The sequence below is a fragment of the Rhopilema esculentum genome, chromosome 12, assembly GCF_057945365.1.
Source record: "Rhopilema esculentum isolate cy_ngs chromosome 12, ASM5794536v1, whole genome shotgun sequence".
Taxonomy (NCBI): domain Eukaryota; kingdom Metazoa; phylum Cnidaria; class Scyphozoa; order Rhizostomeae; family Rhizostomatidae; genus Rhopilema; species Rhopilema esculentum.
Window position 1 is genome coordinate 8,312,993 of NC_142826.1, and position 24,058 is coordinate 8,337,050.

At 35.3% G+C, this 24,058-nt stretch overlaps 1 protein-coding gene and 1 long non-coding RNA gene across 8 annotated transcripts in view; one reads left to right on the top strand and one right to left on the bottom strand.

Annotated features, from left to right (window-relative positions):
• LOC135681351 (uncharacterized) overlaps positions 1 to 24,058 on the bottom strand; it is a 31,888-nt gene that overhangs the window by 3,541 nt on the left and 4,289 nt on the right. For 6 of the 7 annotated variants that reach the window (XM_065195791.2, XM_065195790.2, XM_065195789.2 and 3 more), the window contains 12 exons: positions 17,472 to 17,699; positions 15,948 to 16,470; positions 13,623 to 13,680; positions 9,915 to 10,027; positions 9,032 to 9,083; positions 7,158 to 7,310; positions 6,203 to 6,328; positions 5,518 to 5,567; positions 3,615 to 3,651; positions 1,869 to 2,050; positions 1,170 to 1,215; positions 366 to 418 (listed from right to left, as the gene is read on the bottom strand). In XM_065195791.2, coding sequence (XP_065051863.2) covers positions 366 to 418; positions 1,170 to 1,215; positions 1,869 to 2,050; positions 3,615 to 3,651; positions 5,518 to 5,567; positions 6,203 to 6,328; positions 7,158 to 7,310; positions 9,032 to 9,083; positions 9,915 to 10,027; positions 13,623 to 13,680; positions 15,948 to 16,454 — 1,377 coding nt within the window. In that variant the 5' untranslated portion in view covers positions 16,455 to 16,470; positions 17,472 to 17,699. The remainder of the gene's footprint in view (positions 1 to 365; positions 419 to 1,169; positions 1,216 to 1,868; positions 2,051 to 3,614; positions 3,652 to 5,517; positions 5,568 to 6,202; positions 6,329 to 7,157; positions 7,311 to 9,031; positions 9,084 to 9,914; positions 10,028 to 13,622; positions 13,681 to 15,947; positions 16,471 to 17,471; positions 17,700 to 24,058) is intronic. The other variant, XM_065195785.2, reaches the window with a different exon arrangement.
• Positions 2,056 to 9,921, top strand: LOC148958745 (uncharacterized). The gene is made up of 2 exons (XR_016144452.1): positions 2,056 to 4,345; positions 8,497 to 9,921. It is a non-coding gene; the product is annotated as an uncharacterized LOC148958745 (long non-coding RNA).

Genomic DNA, 24,058 nt, shown 5'->3' on the forward strand with positions numbered 1-24,058 from the left:
AAAGCAACAAAGGTCAGGGTATTTTCAAAATGAACGTACCTACCTAGTGTAAAGTCAAGTAGAGTATAAAGATGCAGGTTATCATAATGCCATGTTCTTAAAAGAAAGCTCATAAGTTGAACGTTTTTTCACGACCACTGTGTACTTGACAGTCTTGTTTAGATCAAAGAGGTACTAGCTTTAATAACTGATTTAAAAAGTTATTTCAAATGACATGCTTTTCTTATACGATTGCGGTGTTTCGCAAGGGATGAAGCACATCCAAGAAAAAATATTCTCTGCTATCAAAGAATAACAGTTTATTCAATTCATTGAATGTAAATAGCCATCGTCAACTGTAAAACATCTGAAAAATACAAACGCACCTCATAGTGTTTTTGTGGCGTGTATATTTTGATTACGTCTTCATCTATATTTCCTAAAAGTAAAATTTTACACGGATATGACCTTTAAATCAAGAGTTTATTGGAGATCAGGCTTCCTTCGTGGTAACATGCATCACAGAAAAACGAGCATGAAGTTTTGATAGATTTTTGTGAATATCGTAGAAATTTTCAGAATTTGCTGCTAAACGTTCAGGCTCATTTGTAAAGGCCAACAAGAACACGAGAATGGTGCAGGATCATTTTGAGTGTAAAACAAACTGGCACCTTTCAAAATGACATGTATCCCTAAAGACAATATATAAATTCCGCGCAAGAGTTATTTGGAGAAAGGAGCTGGCTCACTCTAAAATATAAGACGTGCACATTTTTCTCTTTCTAAGGAAAAGTAAGACAATGTGTCGCAATTGGCTCTGATTAGCTGGCTTGAGGAAAAAAATTGAATTCAAAACCTTTTCAGACAGCAGTTTTCATATTTTAAACCTAAAACTTGTTTCCAACAGTATTTTAATACTCTTAAAATTAAACCTGTTCCAGATAGGCTTGTCATACTCTTAATTTGAATACTTTTTTCAGATAGGATTGTCAAACTCTTGATGTTAAGCTGGTTCCAGATAGTATTTTCATACTTTTCATTTAACACTTACTTTTGATAGTATTGTTGGAAGTAACACTGGAATCTGCACACTTTCTGTTGCTCGTGCCCATTTTATTTTCTAAACTTAATAATATTCACCATAGACAACATTCGTCAAAAAATTATACTGAAAAACGTAAAAAAATTACCCGACTGTTTTGTTGATTTCCATGATGATCGCATGTCCTTATTTCTCTAAAAAAACATTTTTCCAGGTAGTCAAATAAGGTTTATTGAGCATCCGATCGGTAGAATATACACATTCAATTAAAAATAAATGTTTATTACAACGTCAATCAAAACAGATGTGTCTCTGAGCCATGAAACGTCGATGATATCTACTGTTTATAGATTGGGAGGGAGCAGCTAGAGCAACGTAAATTTTAAAATTTTTGTTAGCTTTCAAAGGCAATCGACGATACTAGAATTCGTAAGCCATCTTTCAATCAACAATTGACGAATCAATGAACGTGATATCACTTGTACGCTCCGTGATTTGCTAAAAGGCCGATTTTCACGAGGACACCAAATGAAATGGAAACAAAAAATAGCTTTGCAGTAAATTCAAAGTCTCGTGAAAATCAAATAAAACTTGACAACGATTTCGTGGCAAAACACGCCTTGTCAAAATCAGCCTAAATATTGACTGACAAATGTCTTGAGCCAACTTAATATACGTTGACTGCCTTTAAAGCATATTTGTATAATTAATTTCATTGTTATCACTTTCATATACCAGAACAATAAAAAATGTAAGAACGAAAAGACAGGCAGTGATTGCAAAAGATGTTGATGAGCAGTGCTGTTTTGAAGCAATGAAATAAAGATATTGACGGTTTAATAGGTACCATTCTAACACTTGGCTCCGGTTGCTTTTCAGAGTCACATGATCCCTTACTGTCATTTCTAGTGCTTTCCTCGGTGGATAATTCGATACTTATATCCTCCGCTTTAGCCTCCTTCATCCAATCTGGTAACGAGGCAGCAGGCTCCAATTCTATGTGGGGTATTTCATTTGTCGACATTCTACCTAAGGTCAAAACAAATACTTATTACAACAAGTTAATAAAAAGACAAAAATTTATATTCATAACTTTTCTTCCTACACACATTCTGTAAATCTGATTTTAAATCTAAAGAAGATCCAAAGCAAATAATTTAGGACCTTCTTAGACGAATCGGAGGAGAAAGGAGAAATGTCATAAGACTTGTGGCGTCTAGAGGTATGAAATTACAAATTGCTTTGAACACACAGAGAAAAAATCTATTGGCGAAAGTAATTTTGGGCAAATTGATAATAGTTAACGATAATCAGGCAGATCCAGAACCGAAGAAGACTTTCGAGCAGGCTTGCTATTAATTTTAATAAAAATGCATACATAGGTAGCCAAATAATTGATTATTCTTGTACAATACACAAAGAAATATCGGCAATTAAAAGAAAGCAGGAAATCAGATGTCAAAAGGAATGTATGGTGGCTTTTCGAATTTATATTTCATATTCACATGTGCAGCGATGTTTCCATTAGTGGAAAATTTAAATTAATTTTGGGAGACCAAATATGATTAGGTATACCTAATCTCGTCCTTACATCGATTAGACTTAATAACAAAATCCTAGATTAGGATTATTAAGTGCATAAACATGGAAAACTCGTACCTATTGCGAAAATTCCTATCATAGCCGATTCTGATTCAACGGAATATTTTTTAATGAAGGAAAGTGTGGAAAGTGGTCTCATATGCGAGGGGGCCTATTTTAAAATCTGTAGGGAGATATAAAGCATTTGCAGGCAAGAATTCTCCTTCCAGTATTCAAAACTTTGTAGCAAACCAAACTGGTCATTTGCCAATTGAACTATCATTTTTGCTTTGACAATATTTTCTCAGCTCCTCGTCAACAGGACCAAAGACGATTGAAGATGGATTGCATGTTCCCCTTATAATCATATCAATCGGAATCTCAATAATATATTTTTAGAGAAAGGTTGCTCAGGTTACTTTTTTGGTCTAGTTCTACAATTACTTTTTTAGATTCACGAGATTCCGAGATATCTTCGGGCTTGTTCCAGGAAAACTAATCGCTTTGTGTCAGTCTCTAAGGCTTGCAGAGGAATGAAAGGTAGAGCTGGAATAAAATATGTTTCGAAAAGTGTCATCTTAAGTACCTTAATTGCTTACAGCATATTCATAATCATATTCATATGAGACTTAGAGAGAATAAGTTTGAAAACAGGTCAATCAAATATCAGCATTGTCTCCTTGGAACATTTCATAATGCAATGAACGTTCTGAGAATCAAATGATTTAATATAACTATTCAAAAATCACAAGAATTGGTTCAGCTACACTATAATAACGGTTATATTTTGAGAGGAAGTCTTAAATCTGGACCAATTCAGCCTGGCACCTCGCTGCTTATAGGTCGTTTTCGTGTGAAATACTCCAAGAGTTTCTGTCACTCAAATTGATGCCTGTTGCCTTTTTTCTTTAAAAGAATCTAAAATTTCTAAAATAATTCCGTATATTTCTATAATTTAAACAATTTTTTAAAGAGTTTCAACAGCAAAATTTTAGTCAAAATTATAACATACCTTTACTCTTGAAATCAGATTCCGACATGCCAAACAGCTACAACGAAGAAAACAACGGTTTACTAAGGCTTCTTGTCAAGCGTACACAACACAGTATGGTATGAGAAACTTGCTACAGCAAGACCCTGCAGCTTATGGAGATAAAGAAGCTCAGACAATAAATTCGTGTATGACTTTAAACTGCTGTTGATGGACACACCTGCAAATTGCTAGAAATGTCGTCAAAAGATCTTAGCATGAAAGTCAATCGTTGCATTTAGAATTACCTCAAACAAGGCATTTACCAAATTGAAAATCAAAATAATAAATAAAAGACTTGTGGTTACCCTTCATGAGTAGACTAATCTTATTTTGCAGAAAACTGAATCTGATGGAGCCTTAAAAACCACGTGATAATTTGCGCAATTGTACGAGTAAACAGTGTAGGTAAGGAGGGTGGGGCTATTTTAAAGTTAATAGCATGTCGATCTACTCTCCATTAGAAGTTCGCAGTCCATTAATAAGACTGGCGAAGTTTTAGCCTCAATTGGTATTGGATAGTGCAAAGAAAATAGTCGGAGGAGACCAGATGAGTAGAAAAGATTGCTCTGCCTTACATGGAGATGTTGAGATCAAAGAGAAACAAAAAAAAGCAGAGATTCATTTTGAAGAAATTGCTGTTTGTCTTGACCCAGATCAGACAACAGTAGCAACTGCAGTCCGTTGGGTTTGCATAGCATCTCATCATCAGGGTAAGTATAATTTTCGTCTCAAAAAACGAGCCAACTCGAATACTGGGTAGAGTTTAAAGGAAAGTCGTAACAAGATTAAAAAAATGCTCGTTTTAACAGAAATGCTTTTAGAAACGGTTAAGGATGCTAGGTTATTAAAGAAAACTGCCAAAAAATCGAAGCCAGATGTAAATAATTCATTATGTTTGGCTGTCACAAACAACTTCCGAGCGGCGTTGAAAAACTGTTGACTTTATACTTTTATGGTCAGTTTTAAAGACTAAGTCATGTTTTAATCTGTTGGATTTGAATTTGTGCATACACACAAAGAGCAGATTAAACTCCACGATCATGGCTGCACCACAAAATTTTCCCATGTAAATACTATTTTGAATATTAAAATTGAATTTTGGTCATCTGGATAAAATCAAAACCCAACTTGTACAAAGAAAAAGAAAATGTTTGCATTGGAATTAAAGAGGAGCTACAAAATGGTTCTGGCATCAGAGCCAGAAACACTACAACTTTGTATCTCTCGCAATTAACTTGCGAGCAAGCAATGGAATTTTAAATCAATACAAAATACCTCCACTTCTTTAAGGGCAAACAGCAAACACGATCCTATTGGTTTTGAGATAAGGTACAGGTAAAACATAGCCTATAACACATAAGGTCAAGAACCGCAGCAATGGAAAAATGCTACAGCGAAACTGGCTAACTCGCGTAACAATAGTTTTGGTAACTAAACTCATTCTTTGTACAAGCAACTTGCTATAAAAGAACTGAGTACTGGGTATTCCGAAAAAATACTTCAGTACTCTAAGCAGAACAACTAAGAATGGATTGAATTTTGAAAGAGCATAAAACTTTAGACGCAAATAGCGAAAATTCTAAAAATTTCATCATGGTAAAATTAATTACATTAAAATTAAGAACTTCCATCAAACGAAATTTTATGCAACGTTAAAAAACAGGAGTACTAACTTTTGACCTTTTTTCATGAGTGCAGACTATTACTTTCGACCTTCAAAAATGAGTGCAGACTAGAATTATGTATCTTGCTTGAACTATCCCCATCCAGATTAATTCATTAATTCATTGATTAATTCATGCGTGAGAAGAATCTGTCTGCTGACCTCACTTAGTATCAAAAGGATATTTAAATTAAGATACCCAATACATCTTATTCTGACCTCTCTGTCAATGTGCTCTCTAAAATATTCTTCACCTTCACTTTCAATCCCTGCAAAGACAACAACAATAATAATAATAATAATAATAATGAAAATAATAACGTCAAACAGGTGATCTATTAGGAGGCGTGAGAAAATCTCGAAAATCTCCAAAACTGATGACAATAGCAAAACGTATTCAGATAAAGCTATTTAGATACAGCCTTGGAAATTCAAACATATTATGAGGTTGGTCAAATAATTTACACTAACGTTCTTATGCTTCAAACTTATTACACCTAGCCACTCCATCCAGCATTTGTTTTACAAGTTTTTAGCTACTTACTACATGCTTTGAAAACCAAGGAAAGGATAAAGTTGGTTTCTGTCTCAACTAAGTTTTTCTAAGCTGTCATTATACTTCAGAAACTTTATAAGTAGATTTTTACTGCTGCATCGCTTCGCCAGTTTATTGATCTGTTGAACTTATTGATATGTCTGTGTTTGTGTGAGTTTTGTATCTAATAAAGATATTCAGAGAAATACTATCCCGCTCGTCTACAGAAGATTGTAACAATCAAATACTTAGACAGTTCATTCCTGTTCATTTGGTTTGAAAGATTTCGAGCGAGGCCGCTCGTTGGAATGGCAAGTAGTTATCCCCATGGCAACAGCTGATGACTTTTAACGTTGTCTATGTACTCACTTGACAACTGGCTCCTTCTCGACGTCCTGTTTGACAAGAGGCAAGCATCGTTCTCACTTCTGCTTCGCATGTACAACCTTGGAAGTTCAGGGGTCGTCGTAGGGGAGTTTCTTTCAGGACTTGCTCCTGTAGCAAGTGAATATACATGATCATAGTCAGATATTAGATAAAACAAAAAATATAAATATATTTATATGACAAATCAAGAAGATAAGCTACTTAAGACAAAGAAACAAGCTGATTTTGGGTCTTTTCAATTCTGTCAACAGCCATTTAATTATTGGCTAGAAGTAACTTAAAAAATAATATTCTCCCTCACTTCTTATCTGAGCTAGATAAAGCGTGTTTATCGACCTTAGTAATGATGAAAATTGCGCGTTTAAAGCATTGGAGAGACCCAGTAGCAAATTTTCCGAGTCACTTTGTTTTTTGGAATTTTGTCTTGTACTTCAAGGTAAAAATATAAGATTTTAGTGATAAATTTTCCAGTTCGTGTTTATGTCGTCATACATATGTTTCATGCGTACACTTGGATACATTGCAGCTAAAGCAGTCTAACTGGTAGTTAGTTTTATCATATAAAAATCATCAAATACATCAGGTAAAAATACATCAAAGAATTTCAAAATACATTTTTCGGCGAAAGAATTTCAACCTTGAGGAAAACTTAAGATTGAACTAGGAATTATTCCATGAATTTCTGCATCGGTCATGTTTGAAAATAACTTGAAAAGATGGCATTCAACATGAAGAGCCTTATAAATGAAGAGTCATTATAAAAAATTATTGATAAACATTTTATACTAGAAATTTGTCATTGCCATGGTAATTCTTTGAGGAGTGCACAGCAAATTGTGTTCCGATATCCTGTATTGGTTTGCTACATTATCGCAACCAACTGAAACAATCAATTCTTTAAGAAAATATTCGACTAAATGATGTATCCGTTGATTACCTGAGGACAAGTCACTGTTCTTTTCAACAACTGTCACTTCTTGTCTTTCTGACACAAAAGCAAATTGCTCAGAATTCGGCACTTCATCAAAACTTGTTTGAGAGGCTGTTTTTGATACTTCGGTATCCTCTTTGCCATCCATTTTGTGAAACACTGCACGAAAGACGCTTCAAATTGCTTCTAAACAGCTGCTTTGTTTAACATAAATGCAAACAGTAGCCAGAATTCGTAAACGAGGAGTTGTCTCCTTCAGAGAGGCTAACACAACAGCTGGACTGCTGAAGTACCTATAATACTCTCTCCTTACCATTTCACTTTTGCCAAGGTTCGATGTTCTTATCTTTTGAATGATTTGAGACTATGAAGCTTTTAATGTTGTTTTTACGCAACCATTTATACTGCTAAATATAGATTTACATCAAATTTTAGTTGCGTAGTTCAATACCTGCTGAAATCCTATCGATATATAAGGGGGCATTTAAAAAATTAGTTTCTTATAACTTCCTATCTATTAAGAAGTCCTTTCTAAAAATAAATTGCGTATATGAGAAGGGTGTCATCGATTTTCATACAATGACTTGCAGGATTTTTGACTTTTCAAAATTACGAAAAAATTAATGGAGACGATTTACAGCTTGGCTTGTGATATGGAGATGCAAGTGTGAGATTCTAACAACATCAGGTCCTTACTAAGACCTTCATAACTTCTATCTTCTTTCATCTGCTGAAGCATCGCAAATGGTTCTATCAATTGCAACCCGTGACATCATAGTCTTTACAAATTTTCAGCAAAAGGCAGAACGGTTTCCAAATTTGAAAATTTATTTCTTACATAGTGTTTTTAAGGCGTAATAATTCGTCATCTTGTATCTACATAAACCTCTATCATTAGAACAACTGTTGATTTTTAGTAGACGCTCACTGGTCCACTGAGAAAGGGGATGACTAAGATATTGGTCTAGCGTAAAGTACCTGCGTTTTTCAAAGTTATCTGTTAAGGCCGATTTCCATTTGACATTTTTTGTGCGCGCGGGCGTAGCGCCCAAATCTGAGCATGCGGAGTTAAGTGCTGCTGTCAAGTGGCCAAGCGCACAAAAAAGTTGAGACCCTGTCAACTTTCTGGCGCTCACAGCGGATGCATAATCACTCCGCGTGCTCAGATTTGGACGCTACGCCCGCGCGCACAAAAAATTTCAAATGGAAATCAGCCTTTAGCCATGAACTGCATCCCCAGCACTTGTTAATTTTCCTTTTTATAGTGCTACGATTTTTTTATGATCAAGCAAGTAAGTTGACAATGTTGTTGCCATATAACAAGCTGTGTCATATCAACTTTTAGCTGACAGCCAGAATAGTGAAAACAATGCTGTCAAAGACAGTGTGCCATGGTTAACACACAAATTATTTGTTTCAGCAGGTAAGAAATAACTTCACAACTTAATAGGTTAATTTGAAAAACAGGAAGATCAGATACGCAATGTCTGAAAACCCTTCTTAAAAAACATTTCTCTAGCCCTAAACATTAATTAGGACAACTGTACAAATCCGAAAAGAGGTCTTAGAATCTGATCTTGTAGGTCCTACAATGTTTTCCTTTGGTCATGCAATTGTTATTGGAATCAGCAAGACATAACTTATGTGGGAGAATGTAAGTGTATTTTCCGAGCATTTCATGATGCGTACAGGATCAAGATCTTTGTAAATGGCCATCATTTCTATCAATTCGGCAAGAGTGCGAGAAAACTTTCTTCTGCGTTCCACTCTTAACATTCAGACATGTTCATTGATTTGATTTCCAACTTTAGGAGCTCAGATTTCAGAAATCATTAAAAAATAAACTTTTTCCTAGCTTTAAAATGAAAATTTGACAGTACCTGCTTTAGACTTGACTGATTTTTTTAGCTGCTTTGGACTGCTTCTGGGACTCTGAAAGACAAACGGATGAGTAATCCTACATCAGAGAGAGCCGGTGACACAATTTAATTGCAAGCATGCTGGAGGTATATCTACCGATGGAAAACCTCATTAAATATTTCCAAAAAGCAAAATACCGTTTTGCTACTTTCTAGAACAGACTGTTCAATCGTAATCTTTTGTTGAAGGCAAATCAATAAGTTTCTATGACAACGAGTTGAGCGCTGCGACATCTACTGACTTTTGCTTGCTATTGCTAAGCAATTTAAGGACCGAATTTGCTTTGAATAGTTTCAGCTGACAACATAATTATGAACGAACGAAGGTGCAGTTAAAAGTTAATAAAATCTCCCAATAGCGTTTTTAAACTTCCAATAGCTTGCATCGATCGAATCTGAACAACTTAAAAAAAGGAATTCTTCAAGCATATCTCAAACAAAATGTGCATCTATTTTAACACTGCTGAGTATTAGACTCACTATGCTAAGCTTTCACAAATTGTCTCAAATTTTCAAAGTTTCTTGAAGATAACAATAAATTGGTTTTGATATCGCCTCTCTCGTAAAGGTTTGTTACCTTTTTTTTTCCTTGCGAAATGTTATCGCCGCAGGGCTGTTGCGCGTTTGCAGCATTATTTCGGTAAACTTTCTCTTTGCAACATTTATGAAAAATTAGCGCCAAAATGAAACGTATAAGCAGAGTCTAGAAAAGTTGATAACCTTCCTCCAGACAAAAACATCCCAGAAGGGAAACATGTCAGCATGTGCCCGCATAAAAAACATTTTTGCTCTATGTTGCTTTAGACTCAACATTTACAGAATACTGTAGGTGAGTTTCACTCACAGTTGAAAGCTGGAAGAGTCCTTGATAAACGAAATCATTATCTGTATCAAAATTGGTCAAGTCTTCCATGTCTTCTTCTTCGACAAACAAACAATCAGGTCTCGAAGCAAGGCCTTGAACAAGAAAGGAGAATTGATGAAATTTAAGTAAACTTGGCACCGAAAAAGATCAATAGAAAATGTTTTAAGATAAAGAACCAACAAATTTTGATTTGCTTTCTTGCGGTTTTCTTTTGCAACCGCATACTGATATATTGTATCTAAATTAAGAGAAAGTATTACACAATCACACAATGCAGTATTAAGGAACAAAAAACTATATGAGGTTTCAATTGTATACCAAATTCATCGTTACGTACTTCCGCATAACACTATATGTTAACTTGTATTTAATAGACCTAGACCTAGCATGATGAAGGACAAGGTTTAAGCAGTGGCGTAAAAACCGGGGGGGGGGGGGGGGTTGAAAGGGACCACTGACTTCACAACAGAACTGAATGTCCTAATATGCGCCTGGAATCTCTTACCGAAAGGTATTGTCATGAATATAAAATGCCTACTTAGTTAGCAACATATTTCAAGAATAAAATTTGAGTTTCTACACTCAAGTCTTTTTAACATAGCAAATAAGCGGGCAATGCTGCTCTTTTAAAACAATAATATTCGTCTTCTTTTCTCAATTGTGTATAGGTAGCTGATCAGTTCAATTTTAGGCGCTATTTGAAATTCTATTCATTTTTTCATTAAGTGAAATTGATGTTCCCCAACAGTATCAACTTCACTGGAGAATACTGTTATCTACATGTTAATTGAGAAAATATTTGCTTGATTCCTTGTCCAAAGCAATTGCATTGGCAACAGTAAAGGATCGAGCGTGCCGTTTCAAGACTTTCAAAAATCGATCTATGCACAGATGTCTGACTCAAAGGGACCATTGGCTGCCAAATCAGAAATTTTCTTCCAAAACCAAACATTTTGGAAATCCAGCCAATCCTATTGTGATACATTGACGATAAAGAAAGCTGTTTCATGACAGAAGGTTTTCTCTCCTACTTATCAAAAATTACTGGATGTACGATTATCGTGATTATCTTTGATGGGAACTTGAATTTTATATTGAAACTCAGAAAAACATGCCTTGATTCTAAAAACATCTGCAGGATTATCGGAAAATCTGCACAAATGCTTAAAATCGAAGATTCTTTGCTGGAGATACAGAGGACGGCGCGAGCAAATCATCTAGAAGACATTAAAAACCAAAAGGACAGAGAAACCTGCTAGGACTGTTGATAGTTATATGCAAAGCTATTCCATTCAGGCCTTCATCAGAAGTTACAGTTCCCACGACAAACTGCCTGTAGTCGTAGCTATTAGACAAAGCACACAGTGAAGCGATTGCATTTCGCTAGAAATAACTGTTTGGCTGGCAAGGAAATATCACTTGATAGCGTTACCTTGTCAATAGATTTTAAAATAAAAAATTTGACATTAAGGTGTCTTGGGCTGTATTTCTGAGTAACGATTCTTTAAATATTTTATGAAAAGCAAAATCTAGTGACCAGTAAGTCTTGTATCGAACTTTGCAATTAATCGAGTTCAGAACTGACGAGTTTGTGTCTGTTTACAAAAAATGCTTGTAATAACCGCTAGAAGCCTCTTTCTTAAAATTCAAAAAATTAACTAGAAGGGAACAGATTCAAGTTGGAATTTCAGAAACGTCTTCAGTTTTGTTACTTCAGCTGAGTTTTGTTTGTTATGCTTTTCCAATAATATTTAAAAGCTATTAAAATCAAAGTTTAAATATAAATAAAATCAAAGAAAAGAGCATGGTTTAATATACTATAAAGATGCATACTAAATAAAGCACTTATGGCTTTTTCTGACGGTTGACGTTTCTGATGGGAACACGGGTAAACGTTACCGTCATTTTCTTTGTTATCGTGGCTCGGAAATGGCATTTCTCTTCAATAATGCTTTCAGCGAGTAGGATACAATTAATTTCGATACGCTAAAAAGGGGACAACACAGCTATTTCTATATGCGTGAGTTGAGAATAGATCGAGAATTGACTGCAACTACTTATGTGTTCAAAATATATTTGATACGTATTATTGAAATACTCTAGAATCAAATGTGGGGGAGTAGGGGAGGCTTCTTGAATTAATAGGATAAGTGGCGAATTTCCCGAATCTGAATAAAAGGGTAGAGATTTTAAAAATTGGGTTGATATGAAACACTTCCACATATCCTCCGCCCGCCTAGTTTTATTCCCCAGTTTATGTTAACATCGAGACACTTGTGGACGTTCAATGTTAGAAAAATATTTCAACAACAAGACGTAAATGTTGCATAACAAAAGCTTCTCTTACGATTGCTCGTCAAATATGAGCAATCAGCTGACTGGGCTATCAGCTGTCTTATTCGAAGCGGTAAACATTACGCAATTCCAGTCAACTCTGCTCCACGCAGCTAGGCAATATCTCAGTTCAAGAAGACGCTCTTCCAATTCTTTGAAAAGTACATCATATGGCTCCATTGGATGGAAAAGATAGCTCCAAGTTTAAAGAGAATAATTCAGAACTAAGTTGCCATAGGTCGAGTATGATTGAGATTTAATGAACATTGAGAAAATCTAAATTTTTGACTATGTGTACATATCATAAATGTGTCTTTGACTTTCTACTAGCATCAAATTTCGAATTTGAAAATGGCTTTGAAAAAAGACAAAATTTACAACATCACTATCACTTGGACTCTCTTTTCATACTCTGTACAGTGCCAGACGGAAAGCTAAAGTCACGTGTAAAAAGTTTGCTTTTTCAAAGCCATTTCCAAATCTTGTACCGCCAAAAAATTATTCACAAATTTAGAATTAATTTTCATCAGCACGGGACATCGATCTTTGTATATTTCCTAATTTTCAAATGACAAAGACTTCTAAGGGTTCAAAAACAAAGAGAAATGGCAAAAATATTGGAAATTAAGCAGTATTCATGAATATAACCTTTTCTGTACAAATCTCTGTATGGTGTTTTATAAAGAACGAATTATTACCCCTTTACATGTTACCCCTTTACATGCACAAGGAGCATGCTTATAGTTCATGCTTATAATAACGCGATGGGTTTAGTGTCAACAGACAACCAATGATGATCGGGTATGAGATTCTTCTGTGACGATCTTTGTGCGAAATGAATGAACGATTTTCACTAAACACACGTAACCATATAGTGTGAGACGCCTTATTGTGGCTTGAGAAACTCCGTCCAAACGAGGTATAAAGAACACAAAACAAAGTGTGTAGCAATGTGTAGCAACTCACAATTTCAAGTTGGCTTTGTGACTGCTGTTTGAGACAGCACACATACTGTATTTTTCCTAACTAACACCTAGCCACAAATTAACCAGCGTCCAGAAAATATCACGCTTTCATGGCTGTGAACCTGAGGAAGGTTATACAACGATGCAGTTGTTTTGAGGAAGGCCAATGCGTAACAAAACCATATATATGATTTTACTACAATTCGTTTCTAAGAAACCTTTGTACAAAAGATAACAAAAGATGTAAGAAAAATTTTGAGGAAGGCGAGTAGAGTACAGCTTCATCCCGAGGAGGATTGAGACATTTCCTGAAATCTGGAATAAACTTGAAAGATCCAGTAAGCCCAACATTAAACTGCATAAATGAGTGAAGAAAATACTGACTTACTTATTTTTACTGGATTTGAAAGTGGTATAGGTGTCATCCTTCGATGTCTTTTGTTTGGCTGCGAAAGAAAATGAAAAATCAAAATTCAGACGCATTTAAAGAACAGATGTTTCCACGTGTTTATGGGCTGTTTTGAAGCAGCACATTGAATTGAACTATTTAGATAATTGCACATGAATATTTGTATGTTAATGTAAATGTTTCTTGCAAAGTCGTACAGCTGCAAAACGTTAATGGAAAATTTCGCTCGATATCACAATCAAGTCTTTCGACGTGTTTCAGTGGCAGATTTAAGGGGGGGGGGCAATTAGGGGCAGATGCCCCTTCCTCGACGAGTTGAAGCAATTCCGGCGCCCCTTTTTTGGAAATTGTGCACCCCTTTTGATGAATTAGAATCAGGTGGAAAAGTTTCTGAGACCGACAGGTTAATTTGCTTCAAGGATTACCTAAAAGTTTTGTTGTTTATTCCGAAAAGGTTCTGAAGTTTTTGCATACAGCGTACTCTCGTCATCAATTTTTGAAAATTTTTTAGCACCCCAACTACCAACTGCCCCTCTTTCAAGTTTGCTCTCACATGTTGACAGTTTGATTCTTGTGAAGGAAGAATTACATCAATTCTTATGTAAACACCAAGAAGCGAAAGGGTTACAAAAAAGTCGCGCAAATGGTCGTCTACTATATGACATCGTAGGGTGCATTGTGTACAGGCATTGACGTTGAAAAGCAAGAACTAAGTTGAAGAAGCTAAGGCATTAGCGCGCAAATTTTGATGCTACAGCCTCATCAGCACTTAATGAGTTTGCAAAGATTGACGGGTGATTGAGAAAATGTCCACCAGTCGAAAAACTCTTCAAAACAACCGGGCAACCCAAAACAACACAAGTTTCAGAACCCGGCCAAAATACAGTGGTTTGATGCGGCAAGAGCCTGTGCTAATGTGACCATATCTCAAGCAATTAGTAATCTAATTGATTTTAAACATTTCAGGATGCTTCATGGTGTTGTTTTGGGATGTTTCTTTCAAACTTAGCTTTTAAAAGCCAAAAATTCTGAAAATATTTTAGAAATAAAACTAAACTGAAAAATCCCCTACCGAGAACGCAATCTTGATTTGAAATAGCAGAACTAATTATTGTTTCTGTTTTGATAAATTTCTTAACACCTTTTGCATGCTTCATGTTTCCAGCGTTTGATTCACTCAGCTAGGTCCCCGGGATGTATGTAATCTGGTTAAAGGTACGATGTCTCGATAAATTTCGCTGGCCATTTAAATTTCCCATTTCTTGGACTACACAATAGACCTACGCATCGAATCAGCAACGATGTTTTCTCGATCATATACGCGATACAAACCCTATTGTTGACTCTGAACGGTTGACTGGCAGGAAATAGTGCCCTTGATACGGCCACTTGTTTCTGTCCCTGACCTAAATGCATCTTATCGCCGCAGAGCAAAGTTGTCAGTTTTATAAGATTTAATTAGCTAGTTACAAATAAGCTTATATTAAATAAATTCAAACAAAATGCTTCAATGTGTACAGCATTTCAAAAGACGTGGGGACTCTTAATCAAATTAAAACATTTCCATGTCAAATTTTTTACATAAGAACGGGTCGAGTTAGCCTCTTTATCAAAACGAACCAAATCATTCATGGTGGCCTAGAACAGAGAATACTGCGCGTTGTAAGTGAAAGCAAACTTTTCGAAAACAAATAAAAATAAAATTCACTTTTTGTTGTTGGTAGCTACAGATTGCCTCTTTCGAAATAACAAATAAAGAAGTTTGAATGAAAAACATTTCAGAATGGTTTAGTTTTTGTAGTTGAAACCTCTTCAAAATAATATCATTCACTTCAATTAACATGTAGGGGATTTTATCCTGCCAAGCTACTCAATACCTCTAAAAACTTGCCACGATAACGTACTCAACGCAAAAGCTTATGTTACTTGCTCTCTACGAAACCTGAGGTCTTCCAGTTAACTTTTTGCTTACTTGCAGATTATATAGGGGATTCAAGTTTATACTCTGTTCCAGATGAAATTAAACATAGGTTTCATGTCTGATGCTCAATACTTTATATACCTCGAAGGCATATCTGTACACGCTTCGAAACAGGGCACTTCTTAGTTGCACCTCCGAATTTCAGGCTTAGTGCTGTCATCAGGGAACGTATTAGTGAGATGTTTGATATAACGTTCTAGGTAGAGTATCAGTCCAGATAAACAGCTAATATAAATCTAGTTTTTAAAAATTAAGATTTTGAGAAAATGACCAGAATTGCACTTAACTGGACCAAAAAGCTGCAAGATGAAGAAACAACATACCTTCAATTCACCAGTTTCATTGGTTGCCATTTTCTGATTTAGAGCTTGGTCATCGTTAGTAGGTTTTCTGCTTTTAAAACTTTGGCATTTCTCACTTTGGATATCAAGACGTTCCAAATCTTCAAACCGGGTCATCCAGGCAGTTTGCACATTGCTTAGGTTTTGTTTGCCTTCTTCAGAGGCGTCTTTTTTCTTATGCTCATTATCACTTTCACAGTTCCTTTTATCATCGACTTCCTTGCATGCACCATCTTGATTCGCTTCGCCTCTTTGCAAACACTGGTAACACCAATCTGGCAATAGTTGCTGCTCCTCCTCACATTCAGACGAGCATCCTCCATAACCAGAGTCTTTAGTGTCTTTCCTTTGTGAAGTTTTTCTCGCTCCTTCACAGGGTGTTGTTGAAGGAATACCTGGCCTTGGACTCATATCAGCTGATTTCGAACAGTCTGGATACTGATGTTCATTGAGTGACGTGTACTCGGACATATTATCTTTGCAGAACATGCAAATAAGGTAACTTCTATAGCAAAGAATGAAAACAAATTTTCAACCGCTCTATGATAAAGTCCATGATGACATATAGACTGAGCTGTATATGCTTTGGTAAATAGAACAGGACTGTTCTAAGGTGCTTGCTCCATAAGATGGTTCTAGCTAAGCAAAATAGAGTCGTCTTATTTTACGCACCAAAGGGTCTATGCAAATAAGGAAATGGTTTGAAAGTTGATCATTTCAACTAACAAAGAGTCAAAATACGACCTTATAATTTTAAAAAAGTTTGCAAAATATTTCGAAAGCTGAAAAAATTGAAATTCAATACACATCAATATCCAGTAGAATAAACAATATATAACTGATAGAAATATACCCAGTTATATTTCATCAAAAATAGAATATAATTTATAAAAAATTATGAGCCAAAAGAAATTTAATAACATGTATTTTCATGTGATTTCATGTTAAAAAACCCTATTGATGGGGGTAAAAGAAGTGGCATTCGCCCCCGTTCCTTCTTTAAAGTCAGATAAATAAAGAATAATATATATTTTGCCTTGGAGCATATACACTAAAAGAGAGGTACTTTATATGAATTGAGCTATTTGATAAAAAATTTTTAACACAAATCATTCTTAAGGTGTTCATTCAACGTAGTCCTGTAATGTTGAGTTAAAAATCTTGAAGGCAAAATTAATCTATCAATTAAGATATAATGTTTAATGATAAAATATAAATGCTGTTTGGAAGTGATCTTGCTATGAAATTATCAAACATTTTATCCGAATGCTTTTACTGACATATGACAAATTAAGGAAAACAAACTACTTATTTTAGTAAAACGTTCGAAGACTGGCAAGATGTTTAGTAACAAATAAAATGCTACTAAACTTTGGGTGATTATATGTGTTACAGTACAGATTCAGTTTATCGTTGTAATGCAGAACCGAGAAAGATTTTATAGGAAAACGCAGAGTTATTTCATTCAGTGTTGATAAACATTTCAAACTCACGAAAGATACTTACAAATATTTTACACAATTCCGTGTTGTAATTATTCTTCTTTCTACGCCTTGCCCTCCAAATCGGGCCTATTTGTCAACCAAAGTCTCATAAAAGCGAACTAGACTTTGAAATATGCCTACAACGCAAGACAAAGATGTTGTTGGTTCACCGTATGATAACCAGCGCGTGCAAGCGTTAATACAGCAACAGGACACAGTTCGAGAGCGACGGTATCGCTGTTACGGTGGTCTGAAATCAAAATAAAAAGAATGCTAATCAATTATTTATTCAGGTGATCTGCATTTGAAGACTTAATCAACAAGGTGATAAAAATCTAGCATTCCGATATTAGATTTTTTTTCTTTCTTATTGCTTGCATTTATCTTATAAATTTTCACTAAAGGCCTTATCAGACCCAACTCACTTACATCGATTGCACCATGTGATCATATACTTACAAACGCAGGGGCGCTTAACTGAATGGGGCAAGCATAAATTCAGTGCTTCAGGGACAGGCAAAGCAAGGGGCTCGCTTAGGGCAACCAGATATTTTTCTGTTTCTAAAGAATCGATAAACCTGAACGCTTTTTTGAAATATTATGAAAAATCATAATAAAAATATCTTTAACCCGATATTTGAATTTAATAAAGATATCCAAATAAAAACACTAATCGTACACCTTTGGTAAGGTGTGGACAAATGAGAAAGTAGACAATTTTTTCATTGATGTATCTACTTCAAGAAGCTCTCCTCATCCATTGGAAGAGGTACATTCTGAGATTAGTAATGGCTCCCTTTGGATTCGAAGGAATTACATTGCGACGGGACAATTGGATCTGTATTTGCAATGCGTCCATTTTCCAAGACGAATTTATATCTACTATGAAAGCGTAACAATTTGCTGCCAAAACTTTTGACTTGAAGAGAATATGCCCTATGTCGACAGTTGACCCTCAACATAACAAATAGCTGCGGAACCATAGCTTTTATCGACGCGGGGAAATTTCTGCTGTACGGGAGACTACTTCTACCAGGTTTTGAGGGGCAGACGTCGTTTGTTCCTTGTTTGAAGATCGATGTATAAGAGAGATATCAGACTCACGGTGCAAGTTTAACTGTAGGCGACAATACCTCATAAAACGTTAGTGCTTGGTTACATAGAAAATATTAGCAGTCCTGCCCTCAAATTATACAAGGTTAAAAATTATTGAAACGATGTTACCGATTACAGGCTGAGTACAAGCAACTGCGGAGAAGAACATCAAAATATACGGTCCTTTGTAATGCCGCTTTATTACATTTAATGTAAGAAATGCCCACTCATGCAAAAATCGTTTTTGAAAGTCAGGCTTATCTCAGATTTAGATAGTTTATAAAGAAAGAGTCATAATAAATTTCAAAAGCTCTTTGGCACTTGATACAACATACGGTAAAAGCATTTTTAACAAATTTCAAAATCTTTAAAAGATTTCGTCACAGAGAAGATTAAAGATCGACAGAGAGCAGCTGATTCCGTAATTGTCTTTGTCTTAAATACATTATGAAAAATGACTGACAAATCTATTTTGACTGTGCTCTTTTTGAAAGTCATTCATGTCCACTTAGAACCGTAGATCTAACTAGATAACATTAAATATGTGCCACAAGGCTCTTGTCTTGGTCCTCTCTTGTTCTTGACCGATATTAAGGATTTGCCATAATACCACCATACCATAATCCTCCAACAACATCTACGTTTTTTATAAAAACCTAAACGGAGACTTTAATAGTTAAATTTCAAGACCAACTCTCTTTCCCTTGCAATTAGAAACTCACAAGTTGAGAACATATTCAAAAACTAAATACTAAGGAGTGAAACTGGATCGACATCTCGTTTGGGATGCAAAAGTCAGGCTCTTGTGTGCTACGGTTTCTCGAGCTATCTGATTCTTGAAGTTTGCTTAGAAATGCAACCCCAGAAAACTTGCAAACTCTATAGAGATATCGTAGAGACCGCATATCAATTTCTGTTATTCTTTACCGGGTAGCAGTGGGAATCAAAACGACTTACACTATAAAAGCTAAAAATTCCATTAGCCGCTATGATGCACCTGCGGATGCACTGATAAAAAGACTGAATTGGCCAACTATTAGTGAAATTGCCAAACGAGAGACAGCAACCACCTTCTACACACGAATCAATGGTCTTGCACCTGCGTACTTTTCAGTTTACATTGAAAGAATTCTTCTCGAGAAACTACCTGACTGGCATAAAGTTTCTAGAACGTATTTCACCAAGTCCTCATACTTTATTAACAACTCGCAATTCTGTTTTAAGATCTGAAAATTCCGAGGTACAATCTAGATTATGTGCAAAATGGTAGATCTTTCACGTCAAAAGATATAAAAAGCTTGGGAGAGATTCGTTGTTTAGAAAACAGCGAATTCAGAAAACACGATTCAAGTATCGGAGTTTCGAATTTTAAGGCGTAATAACCTTGTTTTTAAAAAAGAGCAAATTGTGTAACACTGGAATATAGAGCCTTAAACAAATGTATTTTATCAAAATAAATGCAGGTTTTTTTAGGATATCTTAAGAAATCTACCCTCATGCAGCGGCATGGTGATGTCAAACAAACAAAAACTTGATGTGATTTTTCTGGAAATCCTCAGTGTAAATGTAAGGTCTTACAGTAACTTTCATCAATGTACATATATATTTATGTATAATGAATATCGAAAAAAATTGTCTGTTGATACTTCAGTAGCACATTCAGGGCCGTCGCTAAGCACTTTCACTTGGGGGGGGGGGGGGGTACCAGTCTAAGAAATATCAATTTTGGGTGTGGCATTTGGACGCAATTGATTTTGTTTATCAAATAGTATGTTCTCGTTAATCAATTATCGCTTCGATTTTCGAGTAACTGTGGGTACTTTCTTTGATTTTATAGAAGTCAAGTTTTGAGCAATGAGATACCCCCACTAATTCAAATAGTTCAGCACGTTGATCTTTCTGACAGGACCCCCGAGAGGCTTCGGAGGCCTTGCAGCAAAACTGAAAGACGAGGCCCCTTGCGAGCGGAGCGAGCAGAAATGTTTTGCGACTTCGCCTTTTAGATTGTCTTAAAATGCATTTCAGAGTATTTTTTGCAGTCATCTCTTGCAATCTATTGCTTATGAACTAGGGCAGTATTTTCATGGATGGATATTAATTATCAACAAGGAAACACCACTAAATAAATAAAAAACAATTAAAAAACACAGACGCTGGACAGGTGGATATGCCATGACACTGTTATTGCCACCTCAGGATGCAATGTTTGCTTACGAATGGCAATATTCGCCGACATATCACAGGATTTTCCGATATATCACAGGATTTTCCAACATATCACAGGATTTTCCGATGGTATACCAGATTTGCCGACAATATTTTTTCCAGGGGGGTTGGGGGTGTGACGCCCCCCCCCACGCCCCCATCCCTATGGGCCTAAGCACAGTGCTCAATACGTTTGCACATAGAGCGTGATATAGTTTAGAGTTGAAGAAAATCACCCTACAAAGCCTGTTTCGTGAATAACTCCAAAACATATTCATAATGCATATTTATAAATTTGATCAGAAGGCAAAGGCTGACAGGAGAAAAAAAATTATTTTCGCATTGTATCGAACCGGTCTCACCGTTTGCCTTGAACAGGTCGCGTTTGCTGTTTCAAAAACTATAACGGATTAAGTAGCCTTTATACCAAATATAAAGAACATATAGTTTTTCCTTCATTTTCTCTCCTTGCATACTTTTCATTAAGAAGATTCAAAACTTTTTGCTTATTTAAGAGTCAAGCAATTTTTTTACAAGTTTCAGTGCTACAACCTGATGTCAGGTGCTTACAAGAGGGAATGTTGACCATCCACTAAGATATTATTTAAAAATTCACCAGCTTTTGCACGCAAAATTGCTTCCTTTTCATGAAAAACATGACAAATAACAAATCGGTTGAAGCCTAAACAAGACACAAATTACAGGCAACTAATATCAATTGAAAATATCAAACAGCTGGGTGCAAAAGTCGTCTGGCACTTACACCAAGACTGTAACTGGCGACGCGTTTAGTTTTATCCGCGTTTAAAACCCTTTTTAAGTCTGCATTCTTTCAATATGAAAAATGGTTTTTGAGATTGTAGGCAATTTTTTTAAGTTCTTTACAGGATTGCTTATTGTTACCATATTGAATTCATTAAATACTGTTTGCTCGCATATAGGTTACCTTCATGTCCTAACCAAAAAAAACAACAATATTGCTCATATTTATGGACAAAAAGGTTCGAAAAAACCGTTTGGGAGAGAGTTCTTAGAATTAAAATCAATGTTTAAAGGCTTCTTGTTTCCAAAAATAAGGTCATGGTTTTGGAAACGGTTTCTTAGCAGCCATGAAGAACTTAGCCGCAAATTTAAGATTCTAAAATTTTCAAAAAAAGGAATTCTAAACAAAAGTAAACTATCAAGTATTGTGAAAACCAAATAATATAAAGTTGAAAGCAACAATTTTAACTTAAAGAGCTTCTAGACATAATCCAACTTATAAAATCCATAAACGTGAAGCCAGAAAATGTAAAAGAATCTTCAAACTCACAGTAGAACGATAGAGAAGCTGAAGCTATAGATCGATCAACAGCAATGGCAGGAATAAAGACGAAAACCAAGCTGACTGTAAAGGCAAGAAAGCACATCAAGAAAGCACAAAAAGACATCTGCAGGTCTCAACACGAGCTTTGCAACATGTGAATTTTGGTAAATTGAATTACAGACACATTCCTAGGAAATTTAACCAATAATCCAAGATTTCTCTTGGACATCAGCTTTTTGCATTTCTTTGACGGGCGGTTTACACCGGGCTTGTCGCACATGCATCTTATTAAAAGAAGGCCTGAACCATAGGAACCTGAGTTTACCATAGGAGGCCTGAGCGGTTCGCCTTACTTTTCTGTTTCAACTGGAGCTGCATTTATCATATTTTATCATCTTTATTTTTTCATGGCCCTGGACAAATGAAGGGCACATTTCATAGCCTGCGTGCAGATTTCACTTTCCAATGCGAAGGAGGGGAGGGCAGAATACCTTCCAGATTCATTTATTTAAATTTGCTTATGATGTTATGTAATTATTATTATAAATAATTATTATTATTATTATAATTATTATTATTATTATTATAATTATTATTATTATAATTATTATTATTATTATTATTATTAGTTGAACATGTCAATAAACTTGTTCATTGAAAATATCACTTGATTTAGTGTCGAGCGGTCAAATGAGTTCAAGACCCTCCAGGACCTGAGCATTGTAACTTTCTTAGAATATCCTTACCAAGAAACTGTTTCTACTTAACCTACCGTTTAAATCGTAAAATACAACGCAGTTTCTCACAGATTTTTTCGGAAAAATTGAGCCTTGAACAGGTTGGTCAATACAGCAACAGGGTCGCAAGGCATTAATCTCAGTCGAGGCAAGCAAAGACATTGCTTAAGTCTATCAATAACTAAAATTGTTATTGACCGATAAATAGTTGTGCGGTGAAATAATTAAATGTATATTATTTTCTATTTGCTGGAAGGTAATCTAAAAGTGAAACTAGAATAATTAGATACTTTCTTAAAGTTGAAAGACAAAATGCTTAGCTGTTTCCTGTTTGAAAGGCCCAGTTTTACTTTCTCACAAGCAACTTTCTTATAAAAAAGCATACGTGCGTTCAGTTCTTCTGAACATATAAAGAGAAGCTCTTAACTTTTTGTGCCATTTTAATCATGAATCACAACAGAAATTCCTACAGTCTTGCGTACGCATACCCTATTCGTCAGAAACATTTTCCGTTTGCTTAGTTCAGTAACGAAATGAAATGAATATAGCACTAAACAAACTTTTCGCCCAGCTATTTGACTCAGATCAATTATTCACTGACCTCTAAGGCTGCGTTTACATGAGAAATTTGGAAAAGTTCCACATCGAGTTTTCTTCATTGATCATTGTTAAAAGAAAGAGGAAAATGAACTAGAATTTTCACTAAGCTTTCATGTTGGAATATTGTTCAGTGTCCAGAGGGCCTTACACAAACAAAGGTGGTGGGAAATCCCAGGTTCAGGCATAAGCTAGAACATCGCAGTTGATGAAATCTCTCATACGTGGGATTCAATGCTTTTAACATTAAACATTTAACTCTTCATATGGCGAAGTAAGGTGTCTGATTTAGGCCATATTCAAGCTAAGAATTGGTGAAATTTGTCGAAATATAAAATAAATAAATGAATACGTTTAATTTTGATATCAATCTAGCTTTATTGCAATCTTACTGCTTTTCAATTATAATTCAAATTCAATTTACTTTTTTCTAAACACCAATTCATCTAAATAGGGCATGCGGCTAGATAGAACTCGTGAGTTTTTGAGAAGTTTTTTTCCAATGTCATACAGTTTAACAACGTAATAATTGCTGTTATCCTTATATTGTTAGCTTGTACCTTTTCTATCTACTCTTTTTAATTTAACAGGGAAAATTTTTTTGTATGTATTTAGTTTAGTAATTGAAACTGTGAATGACTAGTGAATGACATTTTGAATTGAATTAAA